The 16,819-nt window shown below is 41.7% G+C and overlaps 2 protein-coding genes across 2 annotated transcripts in view; one reads left to right on the top strand and one right to left on the bottom strand.

Moving 5' to 3' along the window:
- The window catches only part of LOC100746573 (pseudouridine-metabolizing bifunctional protein C1861.05), a 35,272-nt gene that overhangs the window by 10,584 nt on the left and 7,869 nt on the right, over positions 1-16,819 (bottom strand). The gene's annotated exons all lie outside the window — the stretch shown is intronic.
- Positions 28-16,819, top strand: part of LOC100744323 — a 22,839-nt gene continuing 6,047 nt past the window's right edge. Inside the window, exons 1-4 of the mRNA XM_012385004.3 lie at positions 28-881; positions 6,362-7,396; positions 11,750-12,191; positions 16,576-16,811. Of these exons, the coding sequence (XP_012240427.1) occupies positions 6,704-7,396; positions 11,750-12,191; positions 16,576-16,811 (1,371 nt within the window). The 5' untranslated portion in view covers positions 28-881; positions 6,362-6,703. The remainder of the gene's footprint in view (positions 882-6,361; positions 7,397-11,749; positions 12,192-16,575; positions 16,812-16,819) is intronic.

Here is a 16,819-nt window from a genome sequence, read left to right as displayed (position 1 = left end):
ACCTCGGTGGCCGCCACCGCCGCCTCTCGCGGAGTTTCTCTCTCGTTTCATCCCCCTCGTATGCAGCCGAACCGATCGTCGATCTCTGTCTCGTCGGTGGTCGCGCTGTCTGTCGCCGACACCGTGCAGCGCGGAGTCAGTCCGGTTGCCTACCTCGGGCGCTGTTGACAGCCACCCCCCGTGCGCGAGGAACTCTTCCCGATGCCAGCCGCGTTACCACCGTCTCTTCCACGATAGTGGCGAGACCCCGTGACAGTGGCCGTCTTCCTCCCGCGAGAAACTGCCTGCACGAACTTACGTGGTGTCGTTGTGTGCCGCTAGATCTAATCTTCTATCGTTTTTACAGTGTAGGGACGTACAGTGCGAGAAACGTAAAACCAAGTAGTGATTCGTTAAGAAACTCATATAATACATGTTAGATTCAAGTGTTCGTTTGTTTCGGTATACGAAACGACTGTTGGCCCAATAGTTGATCAGTCGGCAGTCAGTACGAGATCAAAGGTAACGCTGTGTTAGGAACGTCAATAGGTGGTGAACAGAGAAAATGACGAAGCGGACGACGAATCGTGTGAGATCATGGTGGTGAATAGTAGCGGTAGCAGCAGCAGCAGCAGCAGCAGCAGCAGTAGCAGAAGCAGAGGCAAACGGCGGAAGCCAGCGCTTCTGGCATGAACGACGAGGACAACAGTCTCGACGAGGCTCGCGGTTGCGGCGATGCTTATAGACGTGACGTGACCAGCACGTTCGTGCCCGTCTCGCCGAACCAACGCTCGCCCAAACTGTCTGATCTCGCTCGTGATACTTGTGATCCTTATGACGATGTGCGTGTTCGATTGACGATTGATGGTGTACCGTGACAACCTAATAACGAGCGTTTAAAGGTCAGTAACGACCATCCGTTTGATTTCTCGAAAGGTCCCCCTCTGTCTGTTTGTCTCTCTCTCTCTCTTCTTTGTCTTTCGCCGTTTTAGCCCGGTTCGCTCTCGTTGTTTGTTAGTTTTTCTCAGTTTTTTGGCATCAGTATGGAGTCACGTGTATGCGGGGCGGAAAGGCAATAATAACATCGTTGAAATATCTGCCCTGCGTCCCGGTCGAGAGTCTTCAAGTTTAGTGCATCCGTAGTTTATGGTGTTTCAAATCCGTGATAGTATATAGACGTATAATAAAGATAGTATGAATGTATATAATGATGGAACAACAAGGTGCAGGTCCTTTACAGAAATATTCGTTTATTAAGATATAACTAGGAGCGAACTAAGTCACGGAGAGGGTGCGAGTGTACGGAGAAAAGGTTGAAACGATCGAGGCGGGGCCGTGATAGCGAAATTGGCGTCGAATAAATCCGTGTTTTGTCGTTGAACGGCAACAAGGAGAAGAAGAGCGTCTCGTAGGAAAGCGATGATAAATTTCTTCGGGAAGGTCGGGAGGAGGATTGCATAACGTCAATCCCCTCCTCTCCCCCTCGTCCTCGAGCCACTCGAGTTTCCCCTCTCGACTCACTGTTTCACGGTTTTCCCTCCTTGGTATAGCTGAGCTCTCCTTCAAACGGTAACAAACATTCGCGCCGATAGCTAATTAAAAGCTTTTTCACACAGATCCGCTCCTCTTTCTGGCCACCCTCTCTCCCTCCCTCATTCTTTATTCTCCCCTTTCTCCTTTTTCCTCCCCCGCTTCCACAACATTCGTTGTGTAACGAAGGAATTTTAATTAAAAAAGACACCGACACCTATTCTCGGTAGAGGCATCCACGATGTCGTTTAATTCACTGGACAAGGTCAGGTGTCCCCCTTTACCCTTTATCCCGTGCCTAGAGAGGATTTCTACCTCTTTTTCTCTTAACACGACACTGGAGACGAAAAAAAGGAGATCACCCTGTGGGGATCGATTGTTGTCGCTTTTTTCACCGATACTCGCATAAATTTAAACGTATACAGGCTGAACATTGACCCAGGACATTGACTGGGAATCTTATCCTTTCAAACCTTTGACATTGTTCTTTGATAACAGTCGTTGCATTTGCCGATATTTGATATTTATTCGGTGATTTTTGTATCGAAGAAGAATTAATAATAAAAGTTTGCTCATTTCTCCTCGTGGTTGACTTTTCTTCTAACTGGCTCGTGTATTCGAGCAAGCGCGTGGAGGGCTTAAACGATCGATGGGCCCTTAACTTTCTTCCGTGTTTCATTACAATGCACCACTCTCTGCTTCACCCCTTATGTATAACATCGATGCACGAAAGAACGTGTTTTCGAGAGCACGGATAGTCAACACGACGCTCTTTGCGACGTGGCCCCTCTTTTCCCTTCTTACATCCTTCTACCTTCTTCTACCCTTCGCCGTCCTGAAATCTTAGCGAATTTATCGACGACGAGATTTCTCTTGTCTCGTCCCAGTCCCCTCATCTCTGTTTACCCTCTTTCTTTTCTTAGATCCGCGCACAACGTGCACTTAGCTACCCACACGTAAGTACATACATGTACGTACACCTGGACATGTATGCATTCTGAAGCACGGAAGCATGTATCGCCTCTACTTCTCTCTATGTGTTTATCCGTACATGTAGCTACATATATTCCGACACGAGCTCGAGAGAACTCTGGTGCAGTGATTCCCAACCATACGTGGCTACGTGACTACCTCGCCGAGTTGTGCCAGGAATTCGAACCCGTTAATTCAACAATTCTGACATTCTGTCTTGTTTCCCTTTTCCGCACATCCCTCTAATCTTCGACTTCGTAATAGTATGGTATCCGGCAATCGCTGCGAACCTTAGCCGAACAACACGATCTTCGATCATTGGCAAGCTCTGCTTTGAAAACGCTTTAAATAGGTTCAACCATTTTCAGCTTACAGCTTACAGCTTGTCAGTGTTTGTTCAAAGTGACAACTTTACCAACCATAATGAAAACTCATAGAACTTGGATAAATTAAAATCTTGCACACGGCTCTTGAATCATTTGAACATCTTAATGATTCAACATTTTGAATGTAAATCATCGAAGCGTTGGGATATCTTGTAGAAAATCTGCAAGGCAAGCGAGAGGCGGGAGGTCTAAATAAGGAGCTAAACAAGTCGAAGTAAGGTGTGAAGCGCCTTACGCTATATACTCCAAGCATATTTCTCTTTTAGCAGCCGTGTGGAAGTTTGTAAACTCAGATTTGCCATTTTATCTTCGAGCAATACATTAACCAGCTTTACTCGATGTCTCTTATGGGAACAAAGCCATTAAAACCGATTAACACTTGCACCACGTACAATGTACGCGAGAATGAACATACATTCGCGAGAATCAACCCTCACGTTTGGTTTTCATTCACTGACTTGTCCGACTTGCATTCGTCTTCGCAGAATAAACATGGTTCAAAGTAAAGTTCTCATTAACGGAATAGACACCTTGCGCGTATTTACCACATTTACCGAGCTTGTGAGTCGTGAAACGAGGGAACGATGAATACTTGAGAAGAACGCCGTCGGAAAGAAGCTATAAACTTTAGGGGCCAACCAAGGGTTGATTATCCAGCAACATCGTAAATATACCTGGATATATACATTTATCTGGATTCTGTCGGTTTTAAATGTCATCCTTGAATATGTTATCGCCGATGTTATACATATAAACATCCTGCTAATACGAATTCGTTTCACGATGATGATTGAGCCGCGACATTTCGTCCCACGGTCGAATTTCTCTTCTATTTTGCGCGCTGCTCGCTTCATAAGGACACGACCCTCTCGCTTCGACGTACCTTTCCTCCCTCTTCTTGCGTGAGCGACCCTCGTTTCCTCTAATTTGAACCAGATGAAAGCGAACTCGCTTGACGTAAGTCGTCTAATAAGAAACGCGAACCTCCATGCTACTGCTGATATGACTTCTGTTAAAAATAACCGATGCCTGGTAGCTACGTCTCCGATATGTCTGACAGTAGCATCTCTCTTGTGGGTTTGAAAAATTCCCACTTCTGCATTATATTTCTTTAGTGTATAGTGGGTCTAGTTATCAGACATTGAAGAAGAGCCTGTATGGGCGATAAAATATTGGTACGTATTCTGGTTAGATATCATCTTCATGATTTTTTTCAAAAAATATTCTTTCTCGTGTAATATAAGATGAATTAATATATGGTATTATCTTGGGTGTAATTTCTTTTCTTCGAAGGCCGTGTACAATATATAATTCTAATGGAAGTCTATCAAATATCGTTATTATTTGTATCATTGTTATGAGTTATCTAATATTGAAGAAGAATCTATGATAAAAGATTGGCATTTTGAATCGAGATTCTCATAATTTTGTCTAGAAATATCCTCGCATAATATACGGTAAATCGAATGATTGATCCTATATGGTGCTCTTTCGAATGTAATCTTTTGTTTCTACTTTCCTCCGTTTAGATTCTAGTGATTCAGATCGAAGAAAAATCTGCGTGGGTGATAAAAGGTTTGATAATCTGGACAGAAGTCCTCGTGATTTTATCTAAAACTATATTGTACGCATGGTAAATAAAGCGAATTGATTTTAGTTCTATCTGGTACCATCTTGAATGCAAATTTCTATTTTCTCTTTCCTGCATAGAGACAGACTTCGATATATAACTCCAATGGGAGTCTAGATTCTAGTGGCGCCTGGTGTATGCGAAAAACACATTTCGTTTGGGATTTTTATCGCTGATGTTTTTCGTATTAGCGTATTTGCTTGAACTCTTTCTGCATTGTTTCCGTATCGTTCATTTCACAGTTTCTCGTCTTTTTCTTGTCCAGCGAGGGAACACAGCGTACCACGGCTGGTCGGCTAAGAGAAATCGATAATAGAATTGCCTATTGCACGCTAGAACTGTCAGAAAGAAATACAATTTAGCGAGCCACACGCTAGTGACCTGTTCGTGACGTTTCACAGCGTACGATGTTGCTTCAACGCGATCTATCACGATGAAGGCTAATAATTACTACCTGCTGTATCTGTGTAACGCTCTCTGTGCATCAGATAATACGCGGCTGTGCGTGTTAATTGCGAAATCGAGCGAGAACCCCTTTCGAAATACTTCTGTTCGAAAGACACGAGCAACTTCGATAGAATCGCCACAATTTGATATTTTTTCAGAAATTTGTTACGAAATTAAGCCGAATCTCTTCCTTTCGAATTAATATCTTTCGTTTCTCGTTGTAATGTTTACTTCGTTACGACGAAGGTGCAATGATTTCTTCTTTCATGAATGCCAGAAAATTCCAACCACGTTCAATATCTTCGTAATTTTTCATTTCTTTGAACGTTCAGAGTGACTGGTTGTGTATTCCGCAAAATGCGTGCAGCCTGGTAGCCTAATTCCGCTAGCCAGATGTCTCGACAATCTTAGGATTAATTCCTTCATTTCGTGCCTCTAATATCCACGCCAGCTTTATATCAGTGAAGTTTATTGCCTGTCCTTTGCTTCGACTTTATTGATGCACATTTCGTTCGCCGTAGAGTTGATATTTTTATCAATTTTCGACGTTCACTCGTGACAGAGAAATAGAAAAAGCCAACGGAACCATGCCGTCTCGGTGTCCGATATTCCGGCAAGATAAATTGTGCCCTATCAGGAACTTTATTGCTTTACATCGTTGACACGAATCTGTGACGCGTATTGTTTGCCACACCGAAGCGAAAGGCTGGAACCGTTTTGCCGCCGTTCGATCGGTTTCTGTTTCAATCGTTTACCTAGAATGGTACCCTGCTAACGAGCGCCATCAATTTTGGCTACAGAGAGGTACCTCGCCTGTTTTCGCTTGCACGTCTTCTCAAGGAAACTTCGATAATGCGTTTTAATTCCATCTATAAAGAGAGGACGTGATTTTTGATACTCTACAATTTACTACGGATCATTAAGAGCGTTGAATATCGCAACGTCGCTACTTTACATATCTGTTTGCTAACATGTGTTGCATAATAAAAATAGAATAATAAAGATGATTAATAATTAATATAGTAATGAATAGAAAGACTTCGAACATATCGAAATTTCCTAGGCGAACTGAAATAGAGTTTGCGCAGTTTAAAAAATGATACGATGCAGGTAATAATCCACTGCCCCAATCAGACGGTAACGATAGAACGTATTAGTCAGATAATTGGCCAAACAGCCACTCGGGATATTGTAATCCGTAATTAAACGGGTTCTAATCAATCTACTAACAAAGACGACAAACCCCTAACCCAGTAAACACAGGCTGCTCGCTGTAAACTATCGAGTTGTGCAAGCATGTCCGAGGCGTGTGTACACGCCATAAATCATTGAAAGGTTATTCTTACAGCGATCAGTCTTTCGCCATTACCATCGTCGCTATTGTCACCATGAGTTTTTTTCATTTCTCCCGATATAGGGATTGTCAACAACGTTGTAATCGTGGAAGAGAATCATCGGAAGAAAAAGAGAAAGAAGACGAAGAAAAAAGCGGACGCAGGAAGTGCAAGAAGCAGAAAGGAAGGAACAAGGTACAGGTATAGACCGGTTGGCCGAGAAGCCGCAAGAAACAGACGACTACTGTCGGAACGTATAATGTGGCTCGCGTGACACCAGCCGTTTCTCACTGCACATTTCTCGTCCACGTCTACGGAGGAGGCTCTCCAGGTCTCAATAAACACACACGCTCCCACTTCCATTCTCTACCCGGACGGTATAATCCTTAACGACGAGGACACGCGTACCAGGGAGGCACGATAGTATGACGGTGATGCTGCTGCAACGTTCAGTCACCCTGCAGTCGACGCACAGCCAAAAGATAGCGAACAAGGACTGCAGCGCGAAGCCGCCTTTCTTATTCCTGCTCGACGACAGCCAGGAGCATCGACACTCCACGGACACCACTACGACGACGACAACTAACAACAACATCAACAACAATAACAACAACAATAACAACAACAATAATAACAACGAAGTATTTAAAGGAGGTAACAGAAGAGACAGTAGTCGTTCGTACGTCGCCGACGAGGCGGCGGCGTCGGTGACGTCCCAAAGACGCGCCGATTGTGGCCAGGACGTCGCGATGCGATATTACCGGCTCTGGATCTACACCTGTAACTTGGTGCTGCTCGGTAGCGCGCTCGGCTTCGCCGCCGCGGTCTCACGAACACTCTTATTCACCGGCGATCCACGCCGGTACATGGTGCCAGGGGTACCCCGTGCATTCGACCCGACAGCCCTTTACGCTTACTTAGCATTAGCCACGCAATTGGGCCTGGTACAATTGTTGGGTTGTATAGCGGCGAGGAGATTGAGCGCGAGACTTTTGAACGCCTACTGGGTGCTGCTACTGGCGCTTCTATTCGGTGACGCCGTCATCGGAGTCGCCTGGGTCTTCCGGTTTGAGAGGATGCGCGTCGAGCTCAGGCCCACTCTCAAACAACGATTACAGGTGAGTATCTTTTTTTCTATTCCATTCGATTTTCGTTCGCTTGTTTTTCGGACTTTTTTGATCGATAGGATTTTTACAGAACGATACGTAAGCGGCATGATCAAGCTCGATACCTGGAAAAAGCATCAGAGATGATAGAAGAATTTTTTATAGTTGTGAGTGAAGTTCCTTTTTTTTTTTTTTTTTTTTTAGAAATCATTAATCGCTTCGTATCATTCTGTACCGATCTAATCTCTTGCCTTATGATTTTCTTTATTAGCAATTAAACTTTCTTACAAATATGATCTACTTTTGAATCGAAATATTAAAAGGCAAAGTGATAAATCAACGTACTAATATCTTAGTCTAGAAAACTCAATTGGCAGAGTCCTGAGTCCTGGTCTCTAATTATGGCCCAGCAGTTCGATCATCCGACTTTCCCTTTCCTTACTTTCGCTCGCCTTTAATCTCACGTATTATGATCTTGACAATTTTCGATACAGCTAGTAGTTACGAACGAACTTTGATTCGATACGACTTTGCCTGTCGAGCCTTACACAAGCGAACTTCACCTTAGGCGTCTCAAGGTAGCCTAGTGGTTAGTGGAAAAAGTTAGACGTCAAGAGTTAGAAGGTCTTTCCATCGCGGAAACTTTATGTCTGTGATACGGGATGAGGCTGCAAATCAGATTCCAAGCTCCGACAACGAGGACTCTCTCCTCTTTTCTATTAGACGAAATCGTCCTACGGATCGATCGTGAGCACACCTCGAACGAATTTTATCCGGCCATTTCTTCGGTCGTAATATGCCAGGCATGAAAATACACATTGAATCGTGATACGCATCGCTTTATTATCCCGGGAATGTATGTTCCGTTACCTAGAATTGTTCGAAATTTAGGGACGCGATAAACGATGATATTGAGTAGATACACGCCCTCCTTTCCAAACACCGCACAAGGCTCTAACTTCTGACTGTGTTAAAGAAAGAGCTCGAGGATCTCGATAGAGAAACGTACGACGACTAAATCGTGAAATTTTATGTTCGATGAACGAGAATACCATTATACGCATGTTAAGGGGGGAAGATTGTCGTTAAGCGAGGAATAAGTGGCTCGTTTTCGCAATAAGAGAATCGGTAATATCGCGATCAAGAGTCTTGGGATGGATTTCTTACGAGGAAATAAATCTATTCGAGTCGAGTCGAGCCAACCACTCCATTTTCTTTCTATTCCGACAGAACGAGAAGAAAAAAAAAGAAGAAGAAGAAAAAAAGGAATAAAACAGAAGGAGAGTATCAAAGAGAAACGTTAGAGATATAAAAGATTATCGAGAAGGTCACAAAAAAATTATCGAAGCTCACGATACGTCGCGTGTCTTAGCATTCGTAGTTGCCCCTTGGAATAATTTAAAACGTCTCTGTGCTCGATTAAACTTTCGCTCGGAAAGTTAGAGGTTTCGCGCCTCCTCCGTCGATTGCTCTCTGACTAAAAAGTCTTTCGAATAGAGCCGGACGAAGGACGATAATTTTCGTCCGGGATACGAAGTGCAGTTGCATTAAGGCGGAGCATAAACTGCGCAAAAAAGGAGGAGAGGAATCGGTTTCCGGAGGAGCTGGAGAAAGCGGCGAAGAATAGCGGAGGCGTGGCATCCCTTATCACTTCTACATAACATTCAATGAAGTATCGACCGCGTGGAAAGAACAGGTTTCCGGTGTCGGAACCGGGACCAAGTCCAAACACTTTTTCACTGTTTGGCAGAAAAATTGTCAGTGAATCATAAATAAGGTGGTGTCTGACTTGGCGAGAATCGAACCGATATTAGGATACTTTCTCATCCCCTTCTAGTCTAGGGGAGTTCCTAGAGGCAACTCAATTGAATCATCATTTTTGTTACGTACGATATTTCATTCGATCTCCGCTTCTATTTGAAACGTGCCGCGCGTCTCTCATTCGATACGCTATTCCCGGTACTTTTTAATCAATAAACATAAAAAATATACAGGGTCGACCGGTGACCAAAAAATCGATCTAATCTTTGCAGTAAGAGGAATAGGATATAACGTTAGCCGTTAGACACTTGTGAATTGTGGCCGTACTATAGTAGGCTCGAGCAAACGTTAAGTTGATTTAAATTCACAGTCGATCATAAATATCTACATACATCCATAAATTTGATTTATGGGAAGAAAGTAAAAATGCACTTTTTTGTTGAATCTTTTATGGTGCCGTATTAATACACGATGAGATTGTATGTTATCGGTATCGGTATATTAATTTTAGTATTTTCAGAAGGAATTAAATCACCTGGAGTTAACGCTCTTACCGTGATAGTTCAAATGTGAAGGATGCATGTGGATTTTTGTTACTCACTAAATATATCCACCAGAACATTCCCTTTGTTTTTTTACTACAAAGTTTTTCACGCGTCATCGTAATGTTTTGCACATCCAGCGCGTAGTGTTATTATAATTCGAACATTCGTGGTTGGCTGACCGGCCACGAGGTAAGGTACGGTTTGTGGCATGATACGAACATTATTCATACCATAGCCAACATACAGCCTGCTAACTATTTATAAACTAGCATACGTGCATTCACGTATTTCCTAGCAAACTTTACGCCGTAGAACTACGGAATTTCTGCCTCTCTTGACGCTTGACATTAAACCATGTGGGTACATAGATAAAAAAAAAAGGGTCGAAGCAACGACCGATTCTGAACTTTAAGATTAATTAATTCGGTCCTTTTATTCTGAAAAGAATGGAATTGTTCTATTCTATATATATATATATATATATATATATATATGTATACATCGAGGACGAACGAAGATTAAATTAACACCTCCGACGAGTTTCGAACTAATAATGACTGAGAAAAGATGTAATCTTGAAATTAATCGATCCCTTCCTCAGACTTTTACTTTCCGCGAATCACACGACTCGTTTATTTCCAGCGAATTCTTAATCAACGATTGAAAGTTTTAATCGTGGCGACACCGTTTCCGCCTATCGAGCGAGAACAAGCCTGAAACTTTAAATAACTTCGTAGAGCCTAAACAGTCTGAAATTTTTATCAACGCGAGATCGTTGATATATCGCTGCAGTAGTACTCGTGTCTGTTGAAACTTCACGGGGAAGTTCTGTCTGTCCATTTATCCTGAGGTATTGATTTAAATATTTAGATAGTATAAATTATTTTCTCGATACTAATGTGAAAAAACAAATTTTCAATATTTTTTTTTTAGATACCCTTTCCATGAAAAGAGGACTAAAAGTTTTAGAAAAAAAAATATTTTCTCTGCCTCGTTTCATATCGAATACGATATGGATCTTGGAAACATTCGGTGATGAACTAGCTAGCCGTGCTAATTAAGAAACAGTGAACTAGTTTACTGGCGCCTCGTTACTCGTCACGATGAAAAATCAGTGTCACGGGGATTACTAACAATTCCAACTTTTCGGCCGTTTCACCTCGTTTCTCTGCCCATATCTGCAGTCATTATTCTTAGCCCCGTTCTTATCTAGGTCGATCGCATAATCGACGGAAAATGTGCGTACCCTTGGATAATCGACCTGGATACATGGGACATTCCTTATACTTTTCGTCATTTAAAAATTCTCTTCCATGCAAAAATTTACCATCGAATTTTCTCCATTATCTTTTACATTTAATTCTATTGCGCCCTTTGGATCATTTTCCAACCAATCGTATACTTCTATCTATTAAAAGTTCTCATAACTCTGAGTATCGTGTCACGTTCTTTATACTTCTTATATTAAAAGATCATGCGTGGTATCACGAACCTCCGATCAATTTCAATGTTCCAAACGAATTCAATAAAAATTTCATAGTGATATTTAAACGTTCCATCGAACTCCATACTAACTGAGTCTATCTTTTAACATGTAAATATTGGTTCGATATCGAAGCGTTAAAAATATCGATTTAAAAATATCTGCAGCCAGTCGCCTTTCGACGAACGATGCGTAAATTTAGCCCCGTCGAATCGATGATGTTTCGAACGAAGCCGAAAACTTCCTAGTTCTATGACCGTCGTTCATGTACTATATATAGCAGGCCATCGACTGTTCTCCTATCGTAGAAAATGACCACTCTTTGTAGATTCTCGACGCCCACAAACATCTAAAAAATGTATGCCTTTCATCATATATCTTTAATTTTGCAATTTTACTATCACAGATTCTCCAATTGTATAATTGTGCTTTTACAGAATCCCTATTCTTATAATTTTACTCTTACAGCAATTATCCTGAACGTTCAATTCTACCACGATCTATTCGTCTACCAAGAAATTTCTAACAGCTACGTTTCAGATTGACGTGAACTCTATCTTTTCTTTTTCATCGCAGATGGAGTACGGCAAGGATCTACGATTTAGCGAGCAATGGGACCGTTTGCAGAAGGAGTTCTCCTGCTGCGGAGTGACCGGTCCTAGAGACTTCGGTGGTAGATGGCCACAGACCTGTTGCGTACCTACTGGCAACGTCAGTGACACTTGTCAACAACCGTACGCGAGAGGTTGCGAGGAATCGTTAATGAGATGGCTACGAAAAACCGCGGACTTGCTGTTCGTATTGGGCTTCTGCGTGATAGCGTTCGCGAAATTATGTTTCCTGGGGATATTGCGTTACGAGATAAGGGAAATGATACAAAAGATACGGTTGCTCCGAGAACCACCGCCGCCGGCGACTACCCTAACGCAACCACCGTTCTCGCAAGTGATACCGGAAGCCACTAACAACGGAAGCATCGTTCGACGCACGACTCTGCCTAATGCTGTCACTCCTTCCGGTAAATTTGATGAAATATTGCTGGTATAACATATCAATTTTACGAATATATAAAACATGCTTTTTTTCGGTATAGTCTCGATCAGATTAGCCAAGTTATTTAAATTCCGATTGGGGACTCGATATCGAATGACTTGATCAACGAGAATGTAGAGACTTATATTTCAGGTCAAGTAATGTTTTGTAAAGTATAAAGTATTTTTTAGTACAAATTTTATAATACAGTCGATGGTAGCTCTGGCGTTAAAGAAGGGAGAAGGTTGAAAGGAGGGTTGAACGAAATTAGGTACAATGACGGTGAAACATTAATTTTGACCATTGTGTAACAAAGGAACCAGAGGGTTTTAAATCTCTCAATGATCTGGGAGCTCAGAAGGCAGCAACCATTAAAAAATTATGATAGGGGTGGAGTGTTTGTGTGTAGGTTCGACGTAGGGTGTTAGATAAGAGGCGGTAGTATAAATAGCCGTATGGCGCCGACCACTGGAACGCACATTTGACGTCTTTAGGGGATGGTTATCTTCGACCTCGACTTTTACTTCGCTGTAGTCCACGCGGCATTTAGTAAAGATCTCTAAATTCCTTTACCTTTATTATAAGTTTCTGCGATCTAATTTGTGAAAAATCTGTCTACTATATTTTAGAGAATTTCTACACACTAAATTTTTAATCTTTTCGGTAATGAAACCACGGATTAAAATCGAAACTATAAGTCATAAATCTGAAGAATCGTGTAAGATCGTGATGATATACCATCTAGCTTAAGTGAACTACAGTCTTTATTCTGCTAAGTAAATAAAAGACGGGCAAGAAAGCACAATCCAAGTAAACGTGGGAACGATTATTCGTCAGATGTCTGCAGGAGTTCTCTCGGGAAATTCCTTAACTTTCGTCCAGACACGTTTTTCCATTCATGGAAATTTTTTTAGGACTTAGCCGTTACCGCAATTTCCAGTGTCTTCGACGGAACAAACGTTTCAACATTGTAGATCGTTTTTAACATTCATTAAGGTCGTTCATAATTCCTTGCTTCTCTTTTCTTTCCCTTTTGTTTCCTACACCGACATCTCGCAGTTGGCTGGCTTCGCAGCCAATAGCAGTTACACGGTTTAAACGACGCAGGGACGTGCCGAAAAGATCGGATTAACAGCGAGAAAACCTAACAAGAGGTAATTGGATGAGCATGAAATTAACGAAAGATTAACGCGTTATAAATGCTACGTCGCGTATAATGGAGCATCTGTAACGGGAACGACGACGAGGACAAAGTGCTTCTCAGAATCTTTTCACAAACGTTCGATCTGCCGCTTATTATCTCTCTCGTATCTTCTGCGAACCGAAACTAAAAACGAAGCTGTTGAATGAAGTGAAACGAAAACTCCGATAGTTGCTGGCGAGGAAACGAACAATACCGCGAAGCTGATCAGAACCGTAGACCGTTAACGAGATTCGCGGAAGATAAAAGTAGCGCAGAGCGTGCACGAGCTCATTGGAAAATCTAGATTGCGTCGATTGTTCTTTCGACATGCGATTCCTACGATGAGCAAATATGTTTACCGGTTGCACGGGATCCACGAAGAGAGTCTATTATCGTCGCGATTGAAACAGGCGAGTTTCGATCATGGTATAGTAATGGATCCTCCGAAGATTTATAATCTAGATACAATACCGGTGAGAAATATTCAGTCACATGTTTATCTTTGATAGAATACAATTTTAGATTAACGAAAGTACTACAGCGCGGTGAGATTGGTTTTTAAAAGCTAATATGCAACGACAAAATTAGAATTGTCGTTTAAGAAGGCTGTTTATCTAAATCGATTAGTTTCCAAGCTATAGAGCACGTAAAAATCATTGAATCGTGAATTTTATTATAATATACAACTACCAAGCTTCTTTAATAGATATATAAATATATAGTTTGATAATTTCATAAAAAGATACTACTAAATATGTACTGTTTCTAGCTATTAGTGTGCCATCAATCTGTTCACTTTGATCACATTCCCGTATTGTCTTTAAAAATCAACCAAAGTATCCAAACACTGAACAGCGCGCAGTAGAGAAATGTTCGTTCGTCTAATTATTACTAGCCGGAAATTTCGAGCAAATTCGAGGTAACTGAGTAATACCCAACTCGTTAAGCATTTAGATGAGGCGAGGGGTGAAAAAGTTCTTCCAAAAAATAATTGGCATGAAACGACAAAGGGGTTAACGACACGAAAGAACCGTGCGCATTAAACCGGTCATAGAACGAAAGTGGGAACACGTCGGGTCGTTTCACAGGCAAATGCATAATTCTACGTTGAAGCTAGCGATCTTGGTCGAGGCTAGTCATTTAACTAATACACCCTGCACGTATTATGTTGAGCTCTGCATTGTCCGGGATCAGAGTAGAAGAACTAGGACATTGCGTGCTCCAGTATAATAAGTATTTAGCACCCTGTTCGTACTGTCTTGTAATTATACGAACGATAGAGCGGATTTTAACTTGTAAGCTAGATTCGTGGTGTAGTTTCAATCAAAGGTCATATCGTCGAAAGATAAGAAGAACCGTTCGTATCGCTGATCACCGCATGGATTCCGCTCAAAAGTCCGCCATTGTCGTCACATTTTTTATCGTCCTAGACGATCTATATGACTCGTTTAAATTATAAAGATGATGATTCTAATATCGATTTTATACCAGGCATGAATTTTTCTACGGATGCTACTATATCGATATCGTACATCGCGAAAGCTTCGACCAAGTCTCGGTTTCGTAATCGGAAACCTCCGGCAGTGTCTTCGAGGTCTCCCGATCGTTGATGGTTGTTGAAAAGACAGGATGAAGAATGTTTCTTTCAGATCTTGTCAGCTGTCCTCTTTTCCAGAATTGATCATTCGTCTGCCCTTTCTCTGAGAGAAACATTCTTTATACGGAATAAAAAGGGATCTTGACAATGATTTCCTCGAGGATGGAAAAGAGAAACGTTTCTTCCATCGTTTATCGGTCTCGGTAGAGGAATTAAATTCTCGATATAGCTTCCAAATTGAACGAGTAATTATTGTCGCGAGTTTCTTGATAAATGAAACTCTTTCGTTTCACTTTCCGCTAAATAATCTCTGTAATACCCTGTGGGAATTTTTCCAGACCCTTGAAACGGATGGGCAGAATCAGTAACGCGTGCTGCATCCACGAAACACGTGCCGCTAAAAATAATTTTATACGCCTGTTCCGTAATTGGTATTCGATTAATTTTTAAAGAGCAGCCAAAAATAAGAGAATTGATCTCGGAGCGATGCATCAGCGTGCGAAATCTTCAAATGGGAGTCTAACCGAAACCGTTTTCTTTCGATGTTCAGTTCATAGAGGCTAGACACAAAGGGATATCTTACTTCTATTCGTGTGAAACATTCGGCCAATGTATTTGCATGGAAATCAAAGGGAATAGGGTGACATTTGCGTCACCCTAAACGGCCATGAAAATACCTATCTTATTTTCCTTCCGTTATAGAAAAAAGAAGGGAAAAGGCCAGTACGTAGTTCGGAACACGGTATCTCCCCTTAACATCGAATTTGAATCCTTCTCGACCGATCGAGAATATATCAGCGGCTGATTCTTCAACTACCTCCCTTCTTATCTGCAATTGTATTAATCGCAAAGGTTGTAGAAGTCCTGAAAAACCCGAGTGCCATTATCGAGGCAGCGATCTAGTAGCATTATCTGTACGAATGCGTGCGATCGACGCATCGTAAACATATAAACTCGATCTAGCTAACTGCCAGTGAGGGACACTGTAATAAAAGACTGATTGCACGCGATGTACATCAATAACTACCACAACATTAAGACCAGTACGGACGTTACTAGTAATAGAATGTAAAGGTTGAAGGTTCTCGCAATCTTTTTGCTACGACTGTATACATAGTTGTCGCGTGGAACACGCTCTATTGACAATTGCAGCGCAATCGGTATTCGGAATAGTTAACGAGCTAGAGTAGTCGAGCGAGAAAACATCCTGCTGTTTAGCGACTAATTTGAATGTAAGACACGGAGAATAATATGAAGTTTATGCAAACAGTTAAATAATTATGCAGAATGATTATAACTCGGAAATATTATGTAATCACTATGACGCCAATTCGCTGAAAAACTAGTATGAATAATAATGTCTTGATATTAAAGATAAGAAAAGTGCTTACGAAGGAAACAAAATGCAAACTTTTCCATGAAAGTATTGTATCCTTACGTTGATAAAAATCACTCTAGTTGGCACCTATTGATACCCGGAGCAAAGAAAATATCCTTAAAAATTATAATTTAAAATTATTAAAAATAGAAGAAAACATCCTAATACAAGAAATTTATTTTATCCAAAAATGATAAGAAAATGAATTTTAGGAAATGCATCGTTGCTGATCCAAACGGACGAGTGCAATACCGGAAAGCATCCCTTATTGGCGAACAATCTGCAGGACGGTGGCGCAGACAGCGACACGAACAGTCATTGCGCGCTGATTCTCGAGGAAACGACGCCCACCTCGGCGAACCATAATTGCGGCAATAGGGAGAAAAGTAACGGCAACAACAACTATGAGATGCGAGAGTTCAACAGGAGATTGTGGCTGTCGAATGGCGGCAGCCC

This window comes from Bombus impatiens, unplaced genomic scaffold (assembly GCF_000188095.3).
Source record: "Bombus impatiens unplaced genomic scaffold, BIMP_2.2 scf_0317, whole genome shotgun sequence".
Classification (NCBI taxonomy): domain Eukaryota; kingdom Metazoa; phylum Arthropoda; class Insecta; order Hymenoptera; family Apidae; genus Bombus; species Bombus impatiens.
The sequence above is the reverse complement of the archived record's forward strand: the minus strand, read 5'-3'. Positions and strand labels throughout refer to the sequence as shown.